General features: G+C 41.3%; 1 protein-coding gene across 2 annotated transcripts in view; it reads left to right on the forward strand.

The window, feature by feature from the left end:
- The first annotated feature begins 2,261 nt into the window (after positions 1 to 2,261).
- fbln1 (fibulin 1) overlaps positions 2,262 to 20,907 on the forward strand; it is a 33,182-nt gene continuing 14,536 nt past the window's right edge. The window contains exons 1-15 of one of the 2 annotated variants that reach the window (XM_080876657.1): positions 2,280 to 2,566; positions 6,496 to 6,604; positions 8,226 to 8,355; positions 11,536 to 11,677; positions 12,134 to 12,193; positions 12,284 to 12,370; positions 12,545 to 12,682; positions 12,782 to 12,919; positions 14,267 to 14,410; positions 14,509 to 14,634; positions 14,813 to 14,938; positions 15,592 to 15,711; positions 16,189 to 16,320; positions 16,437 to 16,560; positions 17,338 to 19,507. In XM_080876657.1, coding sequence (XP_080732783.1) covers positions 2,512 to 2,566; positions 6,496 to 6,604; positions 8,226 to 8,355; positions 11,536 to 11,677; positions 12,134 to 12,193; positions 12,284 to 12,370; positions 12,545 to 12,682; positions 12,782 to 12,919; positions 14,267 to 14,410; positions 14,509 to 14,634; positions 14,813 to 14,938; positions 15,592 to 15,711; positions 16,189 to 16,320; positions 16,437 to 16,560; positions 17,338 to 17,719 — 2,013 coding nt within the window. In that variant the 5' untranslated portion in view covers positions 2,280 to 2,511 and the 3' untranslated portion in view covers positions 17,720 to 19,507. Of the gene's footprint in view, positions 2,567 to 6,495; positions 6,605 to 8,225; positions 8,356 to 11,535; positions 11,678 to 12,133; positions 12,194 to 12,283; positions 12,371 to 12,544; positions 12,683 to 12,781; positions 12,920 to 14,266; positions 14,411 to 14,508; positions 14,635 to 14,812; positions 14,939 to 15,591; positions 15,712 to 16,188; positions 16,321 to 16,436; positions 16,561 to 17,337; positions 19,508 to 20,907 lie in introns of those variants that run through there. The other variant, XM_080876656.1, reaches the window with a different exon arrangement.

Genomic DNA, 20,907 nt, shown 5'->3' on the forward strand with positions numbered 1-20,907 from the left:
CAGGGTTGTGGGAGGGGGGGGGGGGGGGGTTGCTGCTGGGGGGCGCTGGAGCCTTTCCTAATTGCCATAGGGCAAGAGGTGGGGGTACACCCTGAACAGGTCAACAGTCTGACAGAGACAGAAAACCATTCATACTCACATTCACACCTATGGGCAATTTGGAATCACCAATTAACCCAAACTCACTAACTGCATGTCTTTGGCGAGGAGGAGGAAGGCGGAGTACCCAGAGACAACCCATGCAAACATGGGGAGAACATGCAAACTCCACACTGAAAGGCCAGATGGTGGAGTTAAACTCATGTCCTTGAGTGAAGCAACAGTGGTAACTATGAGAAAGAAAAAAAAATGCAATTTTGAAATAATAAGTAACTTTATTAAGGTAAAAAAAAAAATCTATCCAAACATACCTGACTGTGTGAAAAAGTAATTGCCTTTGTTATTGTGATAACCCCCCTAGATCCTTGGCTCATAGAGGTCTCCAAGAACTACATATGCACTGCTAGTAGAGGCTTAACCCACAGGTTGAGAACACAACAAAGTCCTGCGTCGTGGACGTTTCTGTTTCTGTGAGAAAGTAACACAAAGAAATCAGGAAGGGGCCAAATACTTTTTGATAACACCGTTTAGGATTTATAGCAACTTTTTTTCCTGTCTTGCTGATACTAGACTTTGCTTATTTTGCCAAATGATTTGGCAATCCATTACAAAAGCCACCCCACCGTGTCTGCTTTTACTTGTGGCAAGGTCTAATTGCTGTACTGTAGTGTCCAAGTGCAGGTTGATTCAAAAATATTTCCCATTTTCCATGCAGGTGAAGTGAAAAAGGAGGAAATAAAAAAGAGACAAAACCTTTCTGTGATGGATTACCTGCTCAAACAATTTCCCCCGAAGCTTGTTTATAATATAAAGCCCATTTTCAAAAATATTATATTAGAAATATTGCAATTTGATACATATACTGAGAAAGGAAGCTGTGGATTTTCATCCTAACAACTTACCCCAGTTACCCACCTCTGTAAAACTGGTGTGGTATAGTGAAATGAAAGAGAACTGCCAAGAATGTGCAATTTGTTTATTCTATTAAATGAGCTACAACATTCAAAACACCAGTGTGCTGTATTAAAATGTACTTTTACAGAGAGATTGTCAGAGTACTAGCAGAAAATACACACTGTAGTGGACGGAAGCACAAAGAGATCAAGACACGGATCATCAAGCACTACACATTTAAAAGGGCAGTTATCCTTTTATGACAGTCATATACCTGTGGCCTTTTTTATACGCCTGTGGTGTCCTTATATCAAGCCCTTGGTGGTGTTTCTTGTTGGTTAGACTGGTGGTGGTGGAGCCATATGGCTTTGATTAGAAGATCATTTAATCTCTCTCTGTCACAATGCCCAGAGCCAGTAGACTGATTGAATTTGCAGAGGGTCTTAGTTGGTACAAAATGTTTATAAAGCACTATATCAATTATTTCTCCACTTCTTGCCAGTTCTGGTAGACGTGTGTGAGTGCATGCGTCTGTGGCTTGTTTATATGTAGCCACTTTTCACAGCTCGTGATCACTTTGACTGATGTTGATTGCACACATGTGGCACACTTAGGGAAGATTGAATTCATTCACATTACTATAGAAAATTAAGCTTTATAGTAGGACTGCAGGGACCTGTGACACTGCTGTGAAGATACAATATTAAGGGTGGGATGGGTTGGGAGGCGGGGGTGTCACAGAGCCAGGTCTTAGGTCTCTGTAAGTGCACCAAACTCAGAAATAACAGCAGTTAGTGGTAGTGAAAATATTTATTTATTTTTTATTCCCCTTATTTCCTCAGAGGAATCCAAAAGGTTTCAAGGCTTACAGTCTGGACATAGCCACAACACATTTTTAAAATACCCCCAAACCAGCTCCAGATGTTGGGTAATCACTACAGTCATTAGTCACAGGCAGAAATACTCTGCTCTGCCATTGATGGAAGTGCAGTTTCCATGTGTGAGCGCACACTTCACGGTACAGTAGCCCGGAGATGACTGCGAGTCCCATCTCCAGAGGCAGTTTTTCAGATGTTGCTTCAGGACACTTAACAACAACAACAACAACAACAACAACAAAGGATCTGCAATAGGAGGTATTTTAAAACGACAGCTCTTTTGTACACTCGCTAAAATATACTATCTGTAAATTATATATTGTAATCATAAACTCTAACTGCGATGTGGTTTGAAATAAGCCACACAAACAAGATAAGCAGTAAGTGTGCGCCTGTGGCCCTCAGCCCGCCCCTCGCGGTGCCGTAATTAGACGCTCATTCCTTCAGTCAAGCTGCAACTGCGACTCTCAGCTCCATCAAATCCACTTCTTTTCCCAGTCTAGCTTCTTCTTCTTCATCTTTTTTTAAGGAGCACTGCAGCTTTTTCACACATCCCCGCGGAACAACCAGCATCGGAAAGTCCACCTCGTCCACGTCTGTTTCTCTCCAGTTTTTGATACTTTGAGTCTCACCTCTTTCAATGGCTTTGCGCGTAGCGCTGCTCTTCTCTCTGTTCGGAGTTCTTCTTGGCCAAGGTAAGCGTGAGAAGCTGGGTATCACTGCTGCTAGGTGAGCCAAGCAGTGGGACTGTGCATGTGACAGTGATTTGGATGAATAGCGCATATTGCATGACAGCTTCACTTTAAAGTACTCAAAGTAAGAAGCAGACAGATAACAGGCTAAAGGGTGATACTTGGGGAAGTGATGCATTTGTCTGGGGGCTAGTTGGGGCATGTGATGAAAGCAAAGTTTGCAAAGGTGGGTGCTTCAAAGTGTTGCAGGTCTTTATTAAAATTGCTAAGGCTCGAACATCTCAAATTAAAAGATTGAAACTATTGTTTAGAATCATTGTTTTTCCTCTGTTACGGATTCAAATATTGATATTGGGGATGGATACAAGAGGAAAAACCACAATAACAACACTGGTCCGGCCAGGTTGAGTCAAACAATGATTTTAATGATCACACGCGTGGGAGATGGACACCGTACGCAGACAGCATCCGATCTCAAAATGGTGGAGCATTGATCAACCTCTTATAGCCTCTAGTGGCCCCCACCTATTCATAAAAGCCTAAACATTCACATGCTTTCTCTCACACAGCGCCTAAGCTACGACCTTGGCTCCCTGTTTATCTGCTCCTGCTGAGATGGGGCAGAAAACTCCAGTATGTTCTGTTCTCTTCTAATCAGACAAATAAGGCGATGACTTTCTGCGAACAGTATTTCTTATAACTCAGCAGTATAATGCATCATAAAACAATGTCATTCATTCACAATAAATCAGCAGTCTAATATAATGCAAATCAGTTTAACAAATGCAATAGTTACCACCTTCTTCTAATTCAGGAGAATAATGCAAACTAAAACTACATAATAATTCACAAACTTTAATTAGAGGTCTAACATGGCATAAAATAATATTATAATCCCACACCTCTTTCTTTTTTTATTACCACTTACAATGTACAATAAGTAGCAGTGTGACCATATAAAGTGCCATCTAAACCATTTTCCAACTTTTGTGCACTGCATCAACAAAACCCACAACTATAGAACTTTACAGTTAACCTTTTCTACCTTTAACTCTCTCACTACTGTGTTTTATTTAGTTACACTGTGGAGTGGAATCACTCCATTCCATGAAGTGATGATATGTTACCCCACATGGAGAGTGTTAAAATGTAGTTTCACACCAGTTGTGAAGCAAAAGTCATCCCTGCCTGAGGTTTCTTCACTCTCTGCCCTGCAAGTCAAAGGCCGAGTGCTGGTATGCTGTGATGCTATGTAAGAGCAACCAGTATCTCACCAGGGCAGGGTGGTCCTAGACAGAAGGGTGAGATTGAGCCTCACAGCAGGGTCACCAAATCATAAGACTAGCCGTGTCTTAAAAAGCCCAGTGTGCTGTGGTCACACACGGGGCAATTTCACAGTCAGCAGGGGGACCTTTCTCTCAGCTGCCTTCTCTGTAGGAGGTTGTGTTGCAGGTCTTTCTGCAGATCTGCTGGGTATCAGCTCAACCAACTGCATAACCAAATGCATTCCAGATAGATAAGCTCGACTTTGGTTTCAGCCTTTTGTATATATCAGTAAGATTGGAAGAAGCTTCCACATGTCAGCTTTGAGTGGTGCCTATGAAAGAGATGCACACTTCTATGTTGTGATGTCTGTCTGAGGCCAGCTCCTCTGTGTAGGCGGGGCTCCACGAGTAGGCTCATTATGCTCATTATGCCTTGTTTACATGAGGCGTCTAGACGCAGACAAGACATGTGCTGCTCTGCCAAGACAGAATGGCCCTCACAGCTACAACATCATCCAAAATGGAAATTAGCCCTCTCCAGACAGACAATGCACCGAGGAGACTGAGAATTATGGCAGGCTGTATCTAAACCAGAGCACAGCTGTGCCTGGTTTGCTTCTTCTTCTTCTTCTTCTTTTTTGATAAAAGACAAGAAGCCATGCAGTTTTAAAGCACTTCTGGTCTTTCAATCTTAGGTTTTCAAGTCAGCAGACAGCGGTAGCAAAGGAATGAGTCAGTGATGCCTAGTGGGTTAGAGTTAGTTATCAGCAGAACGCTACTGTGAGGGGAAAAGTCCAGAACAGATCGCTGGGGGAAGTTTAGAATAAGTGACCAACTGTTCCTGGCATTTAAAATGCACTGACTAAGCTAAGAAAGAGTTTAGGATTAGTTCATTTTTATGGACTCTGGACACCTCTTGGATGCCTTTCCAGTTCTAATACAAATCATGTGTTTTGACAAGATGGTGTCAGTTACTGGAAGTGGTAAAAAAAACCCCAAAACATTACACATATGCACAGGGGTACACACATTTAAATAGGATTCTTTATTGTTAATAAACATCCATATTTTCAGCCTCTTGTGAGCACAGTTTTGCTTTCCTAGCTTTTTTGGAAAACCCCGTTGTTACTTACACATTCAGAAAACAAATTAAGTCAGTGAGCGAGAGACAGAGACAGAGAGAGAGAGAGGCTGGGGGAGCCTGCTTGGTAGGTCCATGTGAAAAGCTTTTAAAATGTCATCTCATTTCATCCAGCTGCTACAAGGTTTATTGGCCAGAGAATACTGTGATGTGCCAGACTTCCAGAAGTCAGTAGTGAGTCAGCTAATGTGCCTGTCTACCAATAAATCCTATATCCATATTCGCTCCTTTCTGCCAGGTTAAACCTCCTTTCTGTAGTAGGAATGGGCACAGTTGTTTTTTCCTGTAACCTCGCTTACTTTCTTAAAGAAACAGACAACAATCAAAACGTGTCATTTTTTAAAGAACTCTTTCTTGTGTCATTGTTATGCTTCTCCTCATATTAGTTCTAGATTTTAAGCGGGACTTATAGAAACTTGTGATGAACCTGAGAAATGAAGTTTTACAGCAGCTCTTGCGTTGTGTTTCCACGAGGTTTACCAGTGTGCAGACTGTTTGTGATAACAACTATTCCCGCTTTCGCCTCAGCTTGACTAGTTTGATTTAATGGTCATAATAAAACATTCCTCCTGCACCTCTGGGAGAGGGCAGCAAATCTATAAAACTGTGGACTGCAATTCCGGACACTTGTCCTCCCTCCCTACCTGCCTAATCTAACTTATTATCTGATCTTGCTTACTCCTGCTAGACGCAGATGGTTCTGTTTGAGGTATTTCACAATCACTATTCTGGATAATTCAATATTTGTTTTCTCTTTTTCCTCTCAGGGGGGAAATAACGATGATTAATGTCAATTTTGTAGACCGATCTTGGTTTGAGACAGGCAACAAAAAAACTGGAAAAAAAGCCCAAGACGTGGATCTGCCAAAGCTATTTCACGTTTGGCATATAACACACTAACCACAGGCAAACGAATGTGCTTGATGTGATTGTTACGGCTGATTGTTTAGAGAGTCGAAGCATTCCAAACTCTCTAATCCACATGAATAAACAGCCAGATTACCACAGAGTTGGTCGCGCTCCAGTCAAAAGGCCTCATGTGGTTCTGCAAAAACATATCCATCATTCATTGTCTTTGGCAAAAAACAAACAAAAAAATCTCTCAAGGCTTTTTTTCATATCGTTAAACAGACTCTGAATTTTGTTTATTTGCTATACAATTTGTCTTGGGTCACAATAGCAGGATTGTCTTTTGTTTAGGAAAGAGAGACAAAAAAACAGATCATCATTGCTCAATTAATAAAAACTGTTTGGTCTTGCTGAAAGACAAATGCTCATCGGATAAATGTTGCTCATTCCCCTCAAATGATGCTCAGAAGTTTGCCATCTGATATATATTTGAGGCACAGTGTGTTTAGGCACTTGATGTGTGTGTGTGTGTGTGTGTGTGTGTGTGTGTGTGTGTGTGTGTGTGTGTGTGTGTGTGTGTGTGTGTGTGTAGGCAGGCAGGTGGCCAGCACTATAATGTGGGGCCTGTTGTGATTCACCTGTACATGCAAAGGTAAAAACAATGTTGTTTTTAATAGGAGCAGAACAAATCTCAATGGAGGACTGCTGTAAAAATGGGCAAAAGCATGGCACCGATCATGAAGACTGTGCATCCCTGCCCCTTATCTCTGAGTCAACCACATGCAGGTAAGCCGCTGCTGACTGCTACCTTCCTCTGTTATGTTTAAGTGTGGTAGTTTATAGACTTCCAAGCTGTTAAATGCTGCATTTCTTAAAATCATATTTTCTATCCATGGTACTGGGCCCAAGTGATTTGGCATGTGCTGGATATTAAGGAAATGTCTAAATGCCCTTAATATGAGATCACTTTACCTTACTCCCATAAATCTCTAGGCACATTATTCACTTCACGTGAGAGCAGGAAGCGCTAATAGTGATGGGATAATAACACGTCTGCTGGTAACCATAGAAGGTGTGCTACCACAGGTTCAGGGCCTATAAGCCAAACTGATGGCAAACACATTTGCCATAGCCACTGTAAGTGATTCCAAATTTGTCTAAATTATAGTGTGAGGAGTGGAGAGGAAAAGGGGCAGGGATTTGTGGGGGTAGCAGGGTAATATTTAGGGGTGGAAAAAGGTGAGGGGGGTCAGAAGAGGGGCTGTTTCAAAACCCAGGAAATACCTTAGAGGTGAAATCCGACATAGAGGGAGGGAATAACAGGAAATCTGTGAGATTACTTCAGACACCAACGTAAGAAGAAAGAAAAAAAAACAGGAGAAAAATGGTAAAAGGAAAACAGGAGCACGCTACTGTGCCCTTAAAAGGTTCTGCAGAGGAGGTGTGTACTTTGTTGTGACTTTCGGATCTCGAGTGGTTTATGTGGAAAGAGGTTTCTGGTAAGAGATGATAAAAAAAACTTGGTTTGTTATGTTTTTTTGTCTTGTAAAACTGCAGGGAGACAGAGATCCAGACCAGGGAGGAACAGTCAACCTCCCCTCCGCTCCCTTAACTGATTGGGCAGACAGTTAGACAATACAACGAAATCTGATCTGAACAGAAACATTAAGTAAAACATATTTTTATGATAACACTCTTTTGTCAGATTGGGCTGGCTGCTTCCCAGTACTGCTTTTCCCAATTAAACAGCTATTGTCATTTTTTAAATGATTCTTGCAGAAAATTTGTGTTATGCTAATCCCTAAGGGGATCTCAGAGGTGAAGGTCAATTACGATACATCCTGTATCAAGATGTTACTCATTTTATGGTTATGGCTATTTCTCAAATCCTAACTGTGTCACCAAATTCTTAAGAAATGCAGACTGATTCTGTCCCGGTGATGTCATTGTGGCTGCAAGTAAACTACAGATACTGGCAAATGTTAGTCAGCCGATTAGGGCCCCTGCTGTTCTGCTTTTTTTGTTTGTTGTTTTTATAGGGTGTGTATGTAGGATGAGGTTTGTTTTAGTGATTTTGCTCTGCAAAAGAATATGGAGATATTTTTGGACAAATGTGCAGCTTGGGACTAAAATCTTTGGTTTAACTTCTTGGGTGTTAAACAATCTGAACAGACCTCAGAGAGCTGTCAGCATTGCAAACACAATGTCCATCGTTGAGCTCATTCTAGACATACTCAGCCCAGTCATTCGTCAGTTTTCAGTGTGACATGAGATCCCCTTTAGGCTCGCCTCGGGCCAATTTTAATGAGCTGCACTTCTAAGACAGATTTTCTTTGCCGTAAGCCAATTATTGATAGAGCGGAGAGTAAATGCACCACCTGTGTTTTGTGTTTTTTCTTGCTGACAGGATAGTGCAGGAGCAGTGCTGTGTAACAGTGCTCGAGGATAAAATGTGCACCAATGGTATCAACATTGCCAAAGACCAGGGGGCCTGCGATTCTTTATTCACCAACACCTGCGACACCAAGACTACAAAGGTGTGTTTGTATGAGTGTATATGAGTGTTTTGCTAATAGAAATGACAAAACAGAAAAGTAAATCACCAAAAAACTTCTTTCACCACTTTGTTGGACGATGATTATGGCAAGTGATTGATGAGAGCAGTGTTGTACATCTCTATGTGTGTGGGTGTGTGTGGGAGTGTGTGTGTGTTGTGCAGCAGGATGAGGCATGTCACTGTAGGGAGGAATGAAACTTGTTGCTAGATTATAAATTAAACTGTGACTGTGGAATATTTCACCAGCCCATATCCAAGCACTAAGCACCTTTCAGATTTGAAATGCTTCTTAACCAAACTCAGGCAAATTCTTGCCTTTATTTTCATTCTATATGTACTATATACACAGTATATACAGTGTTTTTGGCAAAAAATCTTGAATCACCCTTGGTTTCCTTATGTTTTGCTTCCAAGAAGCCAGACTTTCTTGTAATTTTAAGTCCCTTTTCCATTAGTAGCTACTCAGGTTGGCACGCCACGGTTTGCAGGGTTTTCCATTAGATGGAAGTACCTGGTACCAGGACTTTTTTAGTAGTGATTCCTCTGGGGATCCAAGCGATCTGAGCAATCCAAAAATGTGTCATCAACAGACTGCATGCCACCGACTGGCTGGTCAGTGGTGTGACTCGATGAGTAATGAGGGTGTCTCCTTCAGGAAAATCAAAACCACCACTAAAGTCAACCTTTAGAAACAAAAGGACCAAAACAGTGAAGATGATTAGGCATAGCTATTGCACCAAACATCAACATTATAGAGAAATGTTCCCATTTGTTTTAAATTGAAATAAATAGTCATTTAATGGGGTTACAATCCAATATAACCTCATTATTAGTGAGCTTTATAACTAGCATGAAAATTTGTACTTTTACACAAAACTAGGCTTGTGTAAGTTCTGCTTCCATCTTTGATTACAGATTTAAATGTGTTCTTTTTCTCACCTTCATTAGTTCCCTTTAACTGGTTTTATGTCTTTCAGAAGTATTTTGATAAATTACTTAATAAAGAAATTGGTCTAGAATTTCTATCCTTTAACAGTTTAGTTGTGATCTACTATATACTGCATAGAAGCTTTTAAAGGTGTTGTAGCCCCACACAGCCACCGCATGCTACAAATATGCTTTAAAATAAAATTAGCAGCGTAGCTCTGATGAGGGAAAATGAGCCAACCTTAACACATAACCAAAGCTGATTACTTTACATATTTACCAGAACCTCTTCTATGCTGGCAAACATCAGCTGCTCTGTGTTCCTCTCTCTGCTGCTGCTGCTGGCATGGCTGCCAGCATGCTATGATGATGCACTTACAAAAATAATTTTCTCTACAGTGCTTTCAAGTTGTTTTACAAAGTTTCTCCTGTCACACCCTTTTTGTGAAATTAAAATGCTTAAAATCTGGAGCATCTTTAGTAGCGCGAAAACAATATGAGAATAACACCACCACGGGGTTGCAACACATAACAACAATGCTCAGTGGCTAGTGGAGCTAAGAGAAGACCACAGCAACTTCCCTGAACAGGATCCAGTAACCATCACAGCGGCAGACATCCAAGAAAGAGTCTCAAGCATGAAGCGTTAGACAGTACCTGGCCCTGACATGAGTCACACTTACGGGCTAAAGAAAGTGACTGTAACTCTATGAGCATCTGGCAGCACAAATGAACCAAGTGGCTGGCATAGTATACAGGAATATCTCTGCCAATTATGGCCTGGAAGTCCCGAGGTCAAAATAGGTCACGTCCCCAAGGATGATTGAGAAATGCATTGACAAACTGGTGATGACTAACCAACCGGACATAGTAGCCGTGGACACGAAGAGAAAGACAGCTGTGGACCTTCCCAACATCAGGAAGAAGGAACACGAGAAGCTTGAGAAAAATATGCACATTTTCAAATATGCTTAAAATCTCTAGGTGCTTACATAGTGTGAAAATATGTCTCAAATGTGCAAAACTCCACAAACACTCCACAAAAATCATTTACTTGATATGGAGGACGTCAGATTGACAAGAAAGAAATCAGGACTGTGGGTGGCTTATTCAATAACTCCGAACTTCTTCAAATAATCTGTGTGTTCTCAAGGAAAAAGCACGACGATGCGAGATGGACAGAACAAAATGTACGTTTAAATGATAAATAATGACAATATCTGTGAAAATAATGTTGTACTTTCTCTAAGCAGTCAGAGAGAAGAAAAGGGGATTTGCTTCAATGTGCTGTCTGGATAAGGTTTATGTTTTCAATTTAGAAACTGCATTATTGTGTTTTGTAAGATTTGCAGTGATGATAGCAGAATGCTGTATTGATGTTTCATATATGAAACTAATAAAAAGGCCACTTACTCTAAGCAAGCATGGGAGAAGCAAGAAAAAGCTGCACAAAAACAAGATATAAAGCAGTTGTGTGTGCGAACTGTTCAGGAGTGTGTTTGTGTGCTTGTTGTGAGTGGTTTACACTAAAAGAGTCCTAAGAACAAAACGTTTTCTAGCAGTCAAGGCCACACAGGCATATACCCACACATAAACAAGCACACACAAACAAACACAGAGAGTAGCAGTCAGCCACTACTGGTACACAACTCTTACAGTTGCTCTCCTTAGCATGTGTTCAGTCTTGCAGTCGCTACAAACGCTGCACGTGTGCACCACCGCACACACAGTCAGATTCCAGCTGCATAACCAAATTGCCAAAACATGCCCATCTGTCACACTCCCCACCTTTCTTGTCCATAACTGACATTACCGGGCTGTCATAATGATTGACTGAGCATGCATTAAGGAGAGGGGGGTTGATGTCATCTCATCACTGTCTCCCTCTGTGTTCTCTTTTTCTAACTGACTGACTGCCTTTCTGGTCCCGTCTGAAGCCTGCCAGTTGGCGTATCGTCTCAAAAAAGCTCTTTTTCTGTCTGTCTGGTTGATTGAGAGCTTGGCTGTCTGTCTAAAGCAACTTATTCTCAGCTGTCACTTTAAAAGGCTGTCTCACTTCTTTAACCAACCAGCATACCAACCCTCTGTCAGCTATTCTTTGTTTTTGTTTTACCTCTGCTGGTACACAATATCCTGAAAAGATCTGTATTTTGTTTTCTTTCAATTATTTGCACATTTTTCATGTCTATCCTTCTAAGTTCTCTAATACTTTGTTGTATGCTGTTTTCGATAGATGTGCTGTGACTGTTGTACTCTGGGTAAAACAGCCCATGAGCTTGGCCTACCCTGTGACCACAACCTATCTGTTGGCCATCAGTGCAATCTGGTGTCCCGGGCCTGCTGTGTGGAAGGAGCCACAGCGCATCAGAGAGAACGTGGGTAAAAAATGTGATCCTGCAGGAGGCAGTTTCTTTTATTGTTTTTTTTTTTTAAATAAAACAAACAAAATATGTAATTTAAAGTAGAGTGGGCATAAAAAAGTGGATTAAAGTAAGTGAAAACCTATGCAAGTCAACAAAATAATTAGAAGTAGAAATAGGAGGACTACTGGTGTCAAACATAAGACTACACCGCCCCCTAGTGGACGCTTATGGTCATCGCATGCTCATTTTCTTAGCTCATGATATAAAGCAGCTTAGGTTCAGCTACTGAGCATTAATGTGGAAATGGGTAAGATTCAGCATGCTGATTATGAGCTTTTGGACTGGATAAAATAAGAATTTAATGACCATCAAAGTCAGAAGTTCACTAGTAACACAATGTTGTGCCAAATGATTTCATGCATAAGGTATGAAAGCATGAATAAGCATGCTTTTTTCTCTCTCTTGCAGTGCCTAACAAGGACGAGACAACTGAAAATGGAGATTCAGCATTAAATAATCAGTGCAATGGTAAAGCACAATAAAAGCTAACAATTGTGATTTCTGCACTTGCGTTAAAAAGCGCGGATCAGATATTAATGTTTCTGTGGTGCCTCTCAGGGAAGTGTGCTCATCGCTGTGTGGGGAATGACACTTGTGCCTGTTTCAAAGGCTATAAACTCAAACCAGATGGAAGGAGCTGTGAGGGTAAGCTCCTTTTGTATTGTTATATATATGTAATGATTTCAGTCTTATATTTTAATATCAGGACTGTTTTTGGTGATAAAGAAAATACTTTTCTACTAGAAAAGACTAACACAACAGAGCCTCAGCAGGAGACATGTGATGTATTCCTTTACTGTCTGTCCTGTTTTTTCGCAGACATCAACGAGTGTTTGGTGGGAGCCAGCAACTGTCGGGGAGGAGAGCGTTGCATCAACACAGAGGGCTCGTTCCGTTGCCAGAGAGAAGTCAGCTGTGGAACAGGATATGAGCTCACTGACAGCAACAACTGCAAAGGTCTCTGCTGTTTGTAGGGAGACATTGATCTGCTGTATTTTTTTTGGCTGCTATTCATAGCGTGTTGACAGGCAATTCTTCTGTGATGTCTTCATCCAGATATTGATGAGTGTGAGACCGGTATCCATAACTGTGGACCGCAGTTTCAATGCCAAAACACCCAGGGGTCGTTCCGTTGTCTGCCCAAAGTTCAGTGTGGATCTGGCTTTATCCAGGATGCTCTTGGAAACTGTATTGGTAAGCATTAGCACCAAAAGATTTATTGTGGCCAAGCATCCCATACAGAGCTCCGCTGCCATTTATGATCTTTACTTGAGCACTTGTAAGGATATTGAGATTCTTAAATTGCTTCCCTCAAAATGTCCTCATATTAATGTAAATTTCAAAATATTTAACAATATGATGACTGGCATATGCTCTTTAATAAATTAACATCATTAAGACTTCTGTTCTTGAAGCCTTAAGTCAGTTAAATTTCCAGCTATGTAGTTAGACTTAGGTCTTTTTGGGGCTCGCTATTAAACTCAAACCTGTCCTCATCATTGTGGTCAAATTTGATTTATCAATTATTTATTTTATTGACTTAAATTAAAAAAAAATGTTTTTAGCTCATCATGCAATAAATTACAGAGCGTTCTCACTCCCGAGGCGTAACATGTCGACGTTTTGTCACGTCCCGCGGCGTTCCTGAGGAACGCGAAAGGAGACCTTCGGCGTTCTTATGGTACGCGGCGGGTTATGGCTGGAATCCAGTGCAATGACGCTCCCGCGGTAATAGACGTTCCAGCCCTGTATTCCAGCCCTAAACCTAACCTTATCCCTAGCCCTGACCATAACCTTATTCCTGACCTTAACCAGGACTTTAATGATGTTAAATAGCGTGTTTCTAAGCGATTTGAAGAAAAAGAGCGAACATGTGTAGGTTCAGTCCAGACGGTTCTCATATTTCCTCTTTTTCCGAGGTCGTCATTTAGGAACGTGGTGGGTAGCCGAAAACGTAATATGGTGACGATTTGTCACCTAGCGTAAAATGTTACGCTTTGGGAGTGAGAACGGGTTGTAAATTACCTGGTGTAAGGTTAATCACTGCCATCATTACATTGATTGAGAGGAGCCAAATTATAGACAGAGGACTAATTAGGAAACAAGACCAGGTTAAATCAAGGCAATCAGGGCCTCATTACACGAGAAGACAAACAGCTGAAAGGAATGACACACACAAGGAATAGAAATGATCCAATTAAAATAGGAACTGAAAAAGAAGACAAGTCAAGGAAACTAAGACAGATACGACTTACATATCTATACTATTGCTAATATATATTGTAATATATCTATATCACTAAAGCACTTCTGGATGGATGCAAACTGCATTTCGTTGCCCTGTACCTGTGCATGTGCAATGACAATAAAGTTGAATTCTATTCTATTCTATTCTATTCTATATATGGGTCACAAAAAGAAGGAATTGATCATGTAACAATATAAGACATGATAAGAAAAAAATATAACAGAAACTGTGGAACATCAGGGCATTTTTAAAATTTAGAGTAACATCTGTGTCATCTGTGCTCCTGTTTTCAGATATAAATGAATGTGTTAGCCAGACAGGTCCATGCAACAGGGGGCAGATCTGTGTCAACACAGTGGGCTCGTACACTTGCCAGAGGAACTCGGTTAACTGCGGTCGAGGATACCACCTCAATGAAGAGGGCACACGCTGCGTTGGTACGGAAGAGCTCATCATACCTACATGCAAAGTGTCTTACTAGCCTACCTGCGGTGGATATCATGGTGTTCTCTGTCGCTTGCACCCCTGCTTACAGATATCGATGAGTGTAAGACTACTGAAAACGTCTGTGGAGGTCATGCGTGCCTCAACATGTTGGGGTCTTACCGATGTGAGTGTGAAGCTGGCTACATGTTCAATAGCATCACTCGGCTTTGTGAAGGTAAACTGTTTTTCTTTTTCTTTTGCTTTGCGTTCTTACGTTGGTAGCTAAATCCAAGTGTATCCTGAGCATGTAAATGCCCACAGCATGTATGTGTGTGTACTACTTCTAGTTAAAATAAGCATTGAAGTCACAATTTCAGCTTCTTACTTTGTCAGTTTTGGACTTTTTGTCTTAGATGTCAATGAATGCAGGCATTACCCTGGTCGTCTGTGTGCTCATAAGTGTGAGAACACTTTGGGATCCTACAAATGTAGCTGCACTACAGGCTTCGCGTTAGCTGCTGACGGCAGAAATTGTGATGGTAAGACAATCAAGTAATTTGGGAGACTTTATAGAGCCTAGATACTGTTGACTAGACAGAGTTTATGTGGGCGGATGTGGATCTGGTAATCAGAATCTTTGTGGATCAATCTCCTGCTCCCCATGCATTCCTAAATGCGTTTTTGCCCCCGATGCATCTAACGGAGTGTTGGTCTGAATGTCAGATTCTTTTTTTTTTTTAAAGAAGAAAGGTGCCATATAGTATAAGGGACAGTCAATAACATGTCTCCCCTCTGACTTACACAATAGAAATCCTGCATGATCTGACATCCCAGTGTTAATGTTTTTCCTGTATCATAATAATACTGGTCCAGGATCAGGGAAGCATTCAGTTGCAATGTTGATCCTGGACCAACATTATTATGGTAATGCTGGAACAAGACCAACAAAGAGATAACCGATACACCTAGATACCCCTGTGTACACTGGGGTACACTTTCAAGTCTAACTTAAGAAATATGTTGCTGTATATCTTCAGCCTACGTAGCATTTTACCAGTCATCAATCTAGGAGTCATATTTTTTAGGTAGCTTTCATAGTTACTTGTTCTTTATCCATAAATAGGTAAATATTGCATTACAGACACATGCACGCATACATTTTGATGCTAACTTTGATACTTTCTCTGTGCAGATTCGAACGAGTGTGAGAGCACCCCATGTAGTCAAGAGTGCGCCAATGTGTACGGTTCCTACCAGTGTTACTGCCGCCGTGGCTACCAGCTCAGTGACCTAGATGGCACTACTTGTGAAGGTAAAGTTGAAGCATGTGAACTGCAACTGATACTCAGTTTAATTCAGTTGACATTTTATTGTATAGCACCAAATCACAACCTCGAGGCACATTGTAAGGTAAAGACCCTACAATAAAAGAAGGATAGCAGAAAAAAACAGAAAAAAGCCTTATAATCAGATGACCTCCTATTAGCAAGCACTTGGCGATGGTGAGAAGGAAAAACTCCCTTTTAACAGGAAGAAACATCTGCCAGAACCCAGGGCGGCCATCTGCTGTGACGAGTTGGGGGTATTAGCCGAATTTCCACAAATAGGAACATTCAAACATGCAGATCAGCCTTGAATTTTTCTAGACATGACCTGACAGAGACGTATGTGAGAACGCTAATGTGTGGCACATATGGATCAGACATTAATGGTGGTTGGCCATCCTTATTATGTGTATATAAATAAAATGAATGTGTTACAAATTCACCTTTTTCTTTGACGTTTCCAGATATAGATGAATGTGCCCTGCCCACCGGAGGTCACATTTGCTCCTACCGCTGTCACAACACGCCTGGCAGTTTCCACTGTTCCTGCCCCGTCAATGGCTACACCTTGGCGGTAAACGGGCGCAGCTGCCAGGGTGAGCTCTCTGTAATGTCATGTTGCAGTCATGTGGCGTTTGTTGGAGGCCCTTTTTCCCCAGCTTTGGGAAAAAAATCATGTTAGTGACTTTTAAGACCCTTTTTTGTCTTTCAGATATTGATGAATGTGTGACAGGAAGCCATACGTGCACAGAGAATCAAAGCTGCTTCAATGTACAGGGAGGATTCAGATGCCTGTCTTTCGAGTGTCCGAACAATTACAGACGGGTCGGAGAGACGTGAGTATTTGAACTGGTGCAGATTCTTTGCTGAGCAGGGACATGTTTATGAACAGGCATAACTATGATTGTGTTGTCTGTGTTACGACAGAATTAAATTGAATGAGTTTACCCCTATTACACATTAAAACAAATTCGTAAAAATATAGTAAATTTCACATTTTTTTCGTGTATTTTTTTAACCACATATTTAATTTTAGCATTTATCAATTACTATTTATGGACCATCACCATTTAAAAAAAAAAAAAGGCATAAAATAACCAATTGCCAGGACATTTTCTGTTTTGTTACATAGTTTCATGCAACACTCAAAGAACACGGTCTGTGCTCCATATAGTTAAATTTGAAACAGTCACCATCTAAAGAGCTTTAAGTTTACATATCAGGCTTTTTAAAGCACTCCTGGTTTGTATATGGATCAGAGCCCCTGCATGTCCAGTATGCTCAATGCTGGAATGATTTCAGTATGAATCTGGCTGTAGCATGTTTTGCTGTTTCCGAGTGATGACATGCACATGGGTGTTTTTCAGTTTAATTTTGGCGCACATGACGATGACAGTGTGTACACCCACACCCTTGTTTGGAGGCACCCAGTGACAGAACGTTTTGCATGATCCTAAAGAGGGCACTATAACTGAAAGTGATAATTCCTTTCTCTGCATGCCATGCACGGCAAATGAAATTTTCACCTGATCTCCCTTTCTCTTTCTCTCTTTTTGCCCGTTTTGTTCCGTCTTGTCCCGTCCTGCCTCCGATCTCTTTTTTTTCTTTTGCAGTCGATGCGAACGCTTGCTTTGCAATGAGTCTGTCCAGTGCCTGACCATGCCCCTGAGAATAACCTACTACTACCTCACCTTCCCCACCAACATCCCCATCTTCACCACCATCTTCCGCATGGGCCCCTCCCACACCGTGCCTGGCGATGACATCCACATTGCTATCACAGCTGGCAACGAGGGCGGCTTCTTCAGAACTGAGCAGATGCCCACTGGTGGTGTGATGTCAGTGGCAAAGCTCATCAACAAGCCAGAGGACTTTGAGCTGTCTCTGGAACTGAGGCTGCGCCGCTATGGCACAATCACTACATACCTGGCTAAAGTGCTGGTGTTTGTTACCCAGGAGGAGCCCAGAGTACCTTATAATCCCCTACTAGAATAAACAAAAGGGATTCATAGGTTTGCACAAGTTTTTACCCCCTTAAAATGGATGTGGCATATTAACTTAATCTCACTAAGAAATCAGAAAAATTGCAAAATGCATGCAAGAGTAAAGGATGGTGATGCAATATAGCCTGCTATATATTAATGATTACACAAGTTAAGTATAGTTAGAGCATGTACAGGTAAAAATATAATTCAAATTTTCATGAGTTTCTGGCAAGTGCAGGCCTTTCAGGGCTACTGCTGGTCCAAAACTATGGTACCGCTGTCCCCTTTATCTTGTCTGCTATTGAGGCTTTTTTCTACTACAGTTTTTTAAATGAATGAACTCAAATACTACTCTGTCTCCTAATAAATGCACATTAAACATGGCACATTATTTTTTTAATGACACTGTAAAATACATTAATCAGAAGGAAAAACAATCACAATTTGTAGTTGTATAGCATTACACACAATAAAGCTTTTGTTTTAAACAAAAAAACATGGATTATTATTCAGGAGTTTATATTAGGACCAACAGAATGCATCTTTTTAGGTGAGGCATTGTCAAAGAAGCCACTGTAGGTGGCGTTCTAGGTCAGTGTAACTCTCAAAATGGTAACAACCCAAGTCTGCCGACAACTGAGTGTAATTTGATGATGGTTGCATGATAAAGTCTGACATTTTGCAGTATTTTATGGTTTATGTGCTGGATGAACAGTTTTCTATTAAAACTGCAATAGAAATAACACATGTTCAAGTTAAAACCAGTGTTTGATAATGGTGCTTTGTGGGGTTTAATCAAATACAGCAAAGGGAGCAGTTGGAATGTGAGGCTAAGTCACAGATGGAGGCATGAAGATTTCCCCTCACAAAGTTTCATATTACTATTATTCCAGTAGTTTCAGAACATTGCGTATATTCTGTTTTGTCATTAAAAAAAAAGTTCTTCAATTACAAGAAAGTGTTTTAGTATTTTAAACATTTTAGTGCTAAACAGCATTTATTAATGTTATTAGATGCCATTAAAGTTAATTTTCTTGTTTTTTTTTTAAAGGGTTTCCTGCATTATATCTGCAAACATATGTGCAAACCAGGCTGTATTTTTGTCTTTAACATTGGCTTAAAAAAACCTGTTAAAAATCGCAAACAGCAAAACCTTCAGTCACTAACTACACGTAATATATAAAGTACTTAGAGTGACTCCACTCCTTCAAATTCCAGTAAGCCAGACTGACACCAGACTTTGCATTGTTACTCCTGCTTCCCAAATGTCACTTACCATTACCAGTGATTTTTTTCGTGCACATCTCTTTAGCTCCCGTTGCACAGATTTCCACTGCATACTGCGGGTGCAAACCCCAACACAGACAGACAATTCCAAATGAAGGCTGAGTAAGTGACATGAGAAGAGATGCAGTGGGAAAGGAGAGGGGAAATGTGCACCAGCGGAGATTATAAATAGCTTGACATGCTGTGAGGGTGCTGCCTGAGCGGCTGTGGCTTTTAATAACTGTAAATGCAGATTTCTCAGGTTCCTCCTGTCCCGAACGTTTGGGCTAGTAAGGATGCACTTGGTCCCTGTTGGGGATAGCCTTAAAATAAGAGTCTAGTGGCGTACAGGAGTTTTTTCCTCCCCTTTTGACATTGAGTTATGGGGCTCTGGGCTCTGGCCGGTGGTCTGAACAATTTGCGGTACAGCAACATCACCGCGCACAAAATGAATGATGCCCTGCAGTGTTTGTGTTGGGGCGTTATCAATGTGCTGACTATAAATAATAATTACCAAAAAAATAAAAGGCCCTACACTTGACCAGAAGACTTTCATCCAAAAAAGTCTGTTTTTCTTTCTGGTCTGAGAATATTGGGGTTTTTTTCTCCTGGGCTGGGCCACGTGAGGCATGGGGACATGGAGAAGGCGCGCATATGTTCATGTGTGTCCAAGTGTGTGTGCATGAAATAAATGCACACATATTCACAAATGAAGACGTAGAAGTTTTTTTTGTTTTTACACTGAACTGTAATTACATTGAGCTGATGCCTCTGCTTTGAAGAGCCCATCTGAGTGTAAAAGGGTTAGGGTTGGGGGGGGGGGCAGTTCACTCTAGGTCATTGTCTTCTCATAAATTTACTCTCTACCCCAACAGCTTTCACCTCATCCTCTAGAGCCCCACTTGGGTCTTTCTGCAGCTCAGGCCGTGGTATTATAAACTAGGAGAACATTTTGTGGGTTTGGCCCAGAGCAGAGCAAAACCTGGACCCGCCGCTAATTGCTAATTACAAGCCCCTACCCAGTGGTGGCTTGACTTTTTGTCAGGGGCTTCTCTCCTCGCTCTCCATGAAAGGAGCCCTGCAACCCAAGCTTGGGCTTGAGCTTTGAGCTGCAGCAGATAGGTCCCCCGAGGAGCGCCAGAGATCCACGGGCATGACTCACAGTGTGGCTATATGGCTGCCATGCACATTAACTGGACTTATACATGACAACATGGATGTTTTCATAACCCAGTGTAACCGTGTACTGACTTGCCTCCTTTGTTAAACTCAAGCAAGGCTCAGCTTGAGTTTAACATCTTGAATGTCATAATCAAGGCTTTTATTTTGTTCCAAAAGTTCCCAAATGATCACAAGTTTTCAAACTCTTGATTTATGGGGTTGCTAATGCCTTAGAAACCTCTCTAAAAAAGCTGTCTTATGTAGCAGACAGGTAGTTAATAGTGATGTTTCAGGTGGCGTTAGCTTTAGGAGCCAGTAGAGGCACTCCAATCCCTCCGACCTGTCACTGATTAGTCTGTGGAATAAACAAAGCCCTAAATAATAGGATGAGAGCTGCCCTGGGGAGAGGCTGGGGAGTTGTCTAGTCATGTGGCTTACAATTTAGGAGTCTTTTAGAACACTCCCTTTCCCCATAAATCCTCCTCAAGAGATTATCTGATGTGAAGCCGGGGATGCTCTGCAAATCCAAATATTTTCCTGAGCAGGTTGTGGATCATTCTGTAAATGTAGTAATTCATTTCCCACACAGCTTGAAATAGTGGATCAGAAAGACATCAATGACAGCACAAGTCTCCACAAGCTACAAAGTTTGACTGTGGCATGAGCCTTAGCCATTGTTGGTTTATTATTCTTCCAAACCACATAGAATTTGAAGAATTTGATTGTTTTCTTGTGCCGAGCGCTACATTCAGTGCCCCTTCTGCCTCATTC

This window comes from Rhamphochromis sp. 'chilingali' (assembly GCF_963969265.1).
Source record: "Rhamphochromis sp. 'chilingali' genome assembly, chromosome: 2".
NCBI classification, from domain to species: Eukaryota; Metazoa; Chordata; class Actinopteri; order Cichliformes; family Cichlidae; genus Rhamphochromis; species Rhamphochromis sp. 'chilingali'.